The sequence below is a fragment of the Papaver somniferum genome, chromosome 11 (genome assembly GCF_003573695.1).
Source record: "Papaver somniferum cultivar HN1 chromosome 11, ASM357369v1, whole genome shotgun sequence".
NCBI classification, from domain to species: domain Eukaryota; kingdom Viridiplantae; phylum Streptophyta; class Magnoliopsida; order Ranunculales; family Papaveraceae; genus Papaver; species Papaver somniferum.
In genome coordinates this window covers 78,659,455-78,664,209 of record NC_039368.1, presented here as the reverse complement: position 1 = coordinate 78,664,209, position 4,755 = coordinate 78,659,455, and the positions used below count along the sequence as shown (strand labels likewise).

The 4,755-nt window shown below is 35.0% G+C and overlaps 1 protein-coding gene across 1 annotated transcript; it reads right to left on the bottom strand.

The window, feature by feature from the left end:
- Window positions 1-558: 558 nt before the first annotated feature.
- LOC113320495 (DNA-binding protein S1FA-like) lies at window positions 559-2,881 on the bottom strand. Its single transcript, XM_026568402.1, has 3 exons — window positions 2,721-2,881; window positions 2,580-2,621; window positions 559-1,063 (listed from the first exon to the last, which is right to left on the bottom strand). The coding sequence occupies exons 2-3, from the start codon at window positions 2,580-2,582 to the stop codon at window positions 848-850; spliced, it is 219 nt and encodes a 72-aa protein (XP_026424187.1). The 5' UTR covers window positions 2,583-2,621; window positions 2,721-2,881; the 3' UTR covers window positions 559-847.
- Between the last annotated feature and the right edge of the window lie 1,874 nt (window positions 2,882-4,755).

The following is a 4,755-nucleotide window of genomic DNA, read 5'->3' as shown; positions in this document are numbered from 1 at the left end:
TCTGAAAATGTAAGAAAAATGAATTTTTTACGTATTTTAGATAACTTTGAGCAACAAAAAGCTAGTTGGGACTAATTTAGAAGTATACCCGATCATTTTCAGGTCCTGGTTCTTCATTTTGTTGGTTAATTTCTTCAATTGATTGAGATTGACCTTCTCCTCTAAACTTTTTTTGTTTTTTTTTAACTCTAAAAATCTGATTTTGGTTTTGATTTTGAGTTAATATAAGTGAAATTAATCATTAACACTAAACTTGATTATCATCATTAAACTAGGTTATCAATTATGAGGATTAATTTATCATTTCCAGTATATTTTTATAAGAGACACCTTGAATGATCATGTAATGATCCTTTTTGTCCTATTAGAATGCCGCCCCTTTAATAAACCATGCCGCCCCTATAACAGGTTACTTTAAAAAGCAAAATACCTGAAATATTATTAGTAACATAATCCCTCTAATTGTTCTACCCCAATTACCTCCAAAATTGTTCCATCTAATAAATCATATGCTTACTTTAAGAGAGCGTTGGAGGTACGTTCCAGATATATTTTCGATACGAGAACCGGTTTCTAATATTCTCACACCGAGTATCCACAACATAGCTAACAGATGCAGAATGCAAATGTTAAAGTAGCACAAGGAGACAGTAGAGTTAAAATTTAATCCTCAAATGAGCAGATCAAACAAGTAAACTAAATCTAATGCTACATAATAAACATAAACTTTTGCGTTATGTGTGTTCTACTCTTCTAAGTAAATTAACAAAAAGTAAAATCTTTTGTCTGTCTCGACAGGTTTATGGTGATTAAGAACTGCAAACATAAAGAGACCCAAGAAGCTCCTCTATTCTCCTGGTGCTGACACACCTTGCTTCAACCTTTCCTTCCTCATCTTCTTCTTGGATATAGGCTTCTTCTTCTTTGGTCCAATAGTTCTCTGAGCATAAACGTAAAGGATGTAATTCCCGACAAGGAAGGCCAACAGTAGCCCACCCACGACAAGTAGCACTATCAATCCTGGGTTGAACCCTTTTGCGACAACATCGGCTTTAGCATTTGCCTGATCATAGTAATAAAATATACGTGGATGTCATAATGCGATGGATCATGGATGGAAAGAGGTCAAAAACAGAAATATGCAAACCACTGGCGGAAAAACAATGCAGTTTAATGATTTTTCATTTGACGTTAACAATAATTTGAAGTATTTCTAATATAACCTCTTCAAGCAAACTAACTGACGAATGGGTAAAAACTTTAAAACATTCTAAAAATATTAACAGAAACCATTATGAAATATATAACAGATACAGCCTCTACACTTTAAAGATGTGAGCTACACATTATGTGAACAATTCATGTGTAGTCACCACCAAAGAAAGTCAATCAATCCAGAACAAATGATCCCTCATGGCAAAACGAGTATATAACAGCAGGTAACAAACATGAACACAGGGGAAAAAAATCTGCTGGTGGGAAATGCATGAATCTACAATTAGATAGCACGAGAGCAAACCAATAAATAATGCATATATTACTAGTAGAGGGAATCTTGTCTGCGTGCATCAATCCTTTGGTGATGAAAACCATTGTCTCCAGAATTGCCTCATGGCACATGTGAGTGCTTACGACAATTCGAAGTTTAGAACCCTAACTTATGACTTGCTTCAAGAGATTCATGAAGACAAGAAAAACCTGACATCTTTATGGTCCACAAACATTCTCGGAGTCTCAGACAAGAACTAACACTATCTTATCCCCAACATGAAGAAACATAATGATATGCATCGCCTAAACCCTCGTGATCATTAGATAACTGTGAATTATGACCAAGATTTCAAGTTAACACGCAAGTGCAACACCCATTTAAGTTACAAACATCAAACATCAACAATGTGAAACAATCATATATATGTCTTCCTCTCACTACTTCTCTACTTATCCATAGCAATGTTAATAAACAAGAAATGTGACTTTCAAGAGCGCAGTCAAATTCAATCATGTGTGAGGATAGCAAGAGTCAAAAGACCACCTCATGCGCATTTCAATCCATCTAAATAATCACATAAATCTTTTTTCCGTTGCTTCGTGGGTACAAATCAGAACTTCATTCGAGATTTACCATTTTTTCCTCCTACATTCTTCCACAACAGGTCTATGATTTTCAATATCCAAGCAATATAGATCATAATATAGGATGACCATGCTAATCCACGAGATCCTGAGAAAATTATATCCAAGCCTCACACAATGACACAATTCCACGACTAAACAAGGTCATGGAGTGAACTAGTTGACTTATTCTCATGTTTCCAACCACACAGATCATTCAATTACGAAAGCTCTTCTAATTTTTATAGATCAACCATGTAATTGAAACAGAACCCTATATACTACTTCAGACAATAAAAATCAAATCAATTTACATGGCAAAGAAGAAACTCAAACTCATCCAAGATATACGAACCAAAAAATTAACCTACTAACTCATAATCATAGATCAAAAAACAATAGATCCACATCAAAATTGTACTACCACAAAAATTTATTCAGGGTTTAAGGAAATCAAAGAGTACCATGTGGTCCAACGATCAACCAGATCCAACGAGAGGAGGATCCTGAATCAAATGGACAGAAAATCTTAATAAGAATTTATTTATGAACAGTCGATCTTAAGAAATGCTGAAAATACAAGGATTAGGTTTGAGATTTTGTACCTGTATGAAAAAAACTTTGGGTGAGGAAAGGGAGAAAGACGATTTTCTTTTAATCCAAATCTAATCCGTGGTGGATTAAAGAAAGTTTCAGTTGTTTCTCATTCAGCTGACTGGAAAAAATTAATAAGACAGATCTCGTGATATTCGTCCACCAACCTCACGCACGTCGCACGATTTCACTGCCCTCTTTTCTGCAAGACTGCTGATGGGGGTACCATTTTGTTTGGGGTGTACCAACCCACGGGCAAATGTTTGGGGGTGTACCAATATGTATATATGACAAAAAAAAACATTTTCCTGTGGGTTGGTACACCCCCAAGCAAAATGGTACCCCATTAGCAACCTTGCTTTTCTGGTCCTAGTTTTGCTTTAAACTGTCGTTGTAATGACCTGTAGTATTAAGTTAGGACAGTTCCTATGGACTCAACAAATCAAAGATTTGTTCATTTTGAACCCATTATGAACGCAAAAAACATGAAAAACGGATGAACAAACCAACAAAATTGAGTGAGTTGGAAGAGGAGACGCGCGCTCGATGGAAGGTCGGGCGATCTTGGCACAACCGCTAGAGTTGAAAGGAAAATCGGGAGTTGGAAGGAACAACGCTCGAGTTGAAAGGAAAGACGCCCTTGGTTTTCTCTCTCCAAAATTCGGTTATAATATTTAGGTTTTATTTTTTGTTATTTGTTTTATTAGTTAAATAATCAGTGGGACCCAACTCTTATTAGTTTATATCAATAAAATCACTAGTGGGACCTAACTCTTATTAGTTTATATAAATAAAACCACTAGTGGGATCCTAAAATTTCAGATTTGTTCATTTTTTCTTGGTTTTCCATACTGGAAAATGCAGTTTGTTCATCCACGTGGCTCTACAAAATAATAAGTTTGTTGATTGCCATAGGAATTGCCCTTAGACGGACCAATTTTTGTGGTGTCTGCAGGAACTAATTTGATTTTTGGTTCAGGCATTGTAGACAGGATATTAATAAGTTACTTATGGTAACATCTTGGAATATTAGGAAGGATAGGTGTTCTAAAGTTTTTCATAATATCAATCCTAATAGAGCATTGTCAGTAAATGGCATTAATAATCTAACTGGTCCTGGTACTATTTAAAATACCCATGATAATGGCTCTTTACAGATTCAAAGATGGAAGCCTCCGGATATTGAGTATTTGAAGATCAATTTTGATGCATCTTTTATACAAAATACTTTACAATGAGGTATACGCCTAATTGTGAGATATTTTACAGGTATCTGCATTGGTGCTCAAGGAGAATACATTGATGGAGGAATGAAGGATGAAATTGAAGTGGAGGAGCTGTATAGTTATCTTCGATAGATCATTCTCGTTTTTTCCTATGGTCCTTCTCTTCTAATATAAGGCCACTCAAGTTTGTTTGAGGATTGACTAGAACAGATCTAAGTGATTCTAGATCTGTTGATAGAATTTTGTATTAGTCGACGTTAACAGATTTCGTTCTGTATGTGTTGACCAACAAAGAAAATTTACAGCGGTTACTTTGAAGATTGAAGACTTAAAGACTTTTATTTTTTATTCTGATCTGTGTGTTAGTTCTTGCACACTTGATTCTCTGAGATCCACAAGATTTTTATCTTGATAAACTTAAGATTTTTAGAAAGATCAATCAAACTTTCTAGTTGCATTAAGTTGCTTGGATAGAGCTAGTTCACTAAGATTGATTATTTCGATAATCACTGTCTTGGTTTGATCTTTGACCAAAGAAGCTTATTGATACAAACAAAAAATCCTTTACTCTGTTTTATCACCGATCAAAGACTGATTTGGGTGATTGATAAATAAGTTGGTTACTAGAACAGATTTAATCCTTTGTTTTTCGGGTTATGATCTAAATGAGTAAGAGCAGAAGTATTCACAGTGGTGAAACAATTCAAGATAGTGGTATTTGTCTTGGGATTCATGTCATGAGTTATAAGCGTAGGGATATTAAAGAAACTGAGTAATAAAGGAGTGCTTACTTGGTCTGAACTTTACGAAGTTGTGGTAG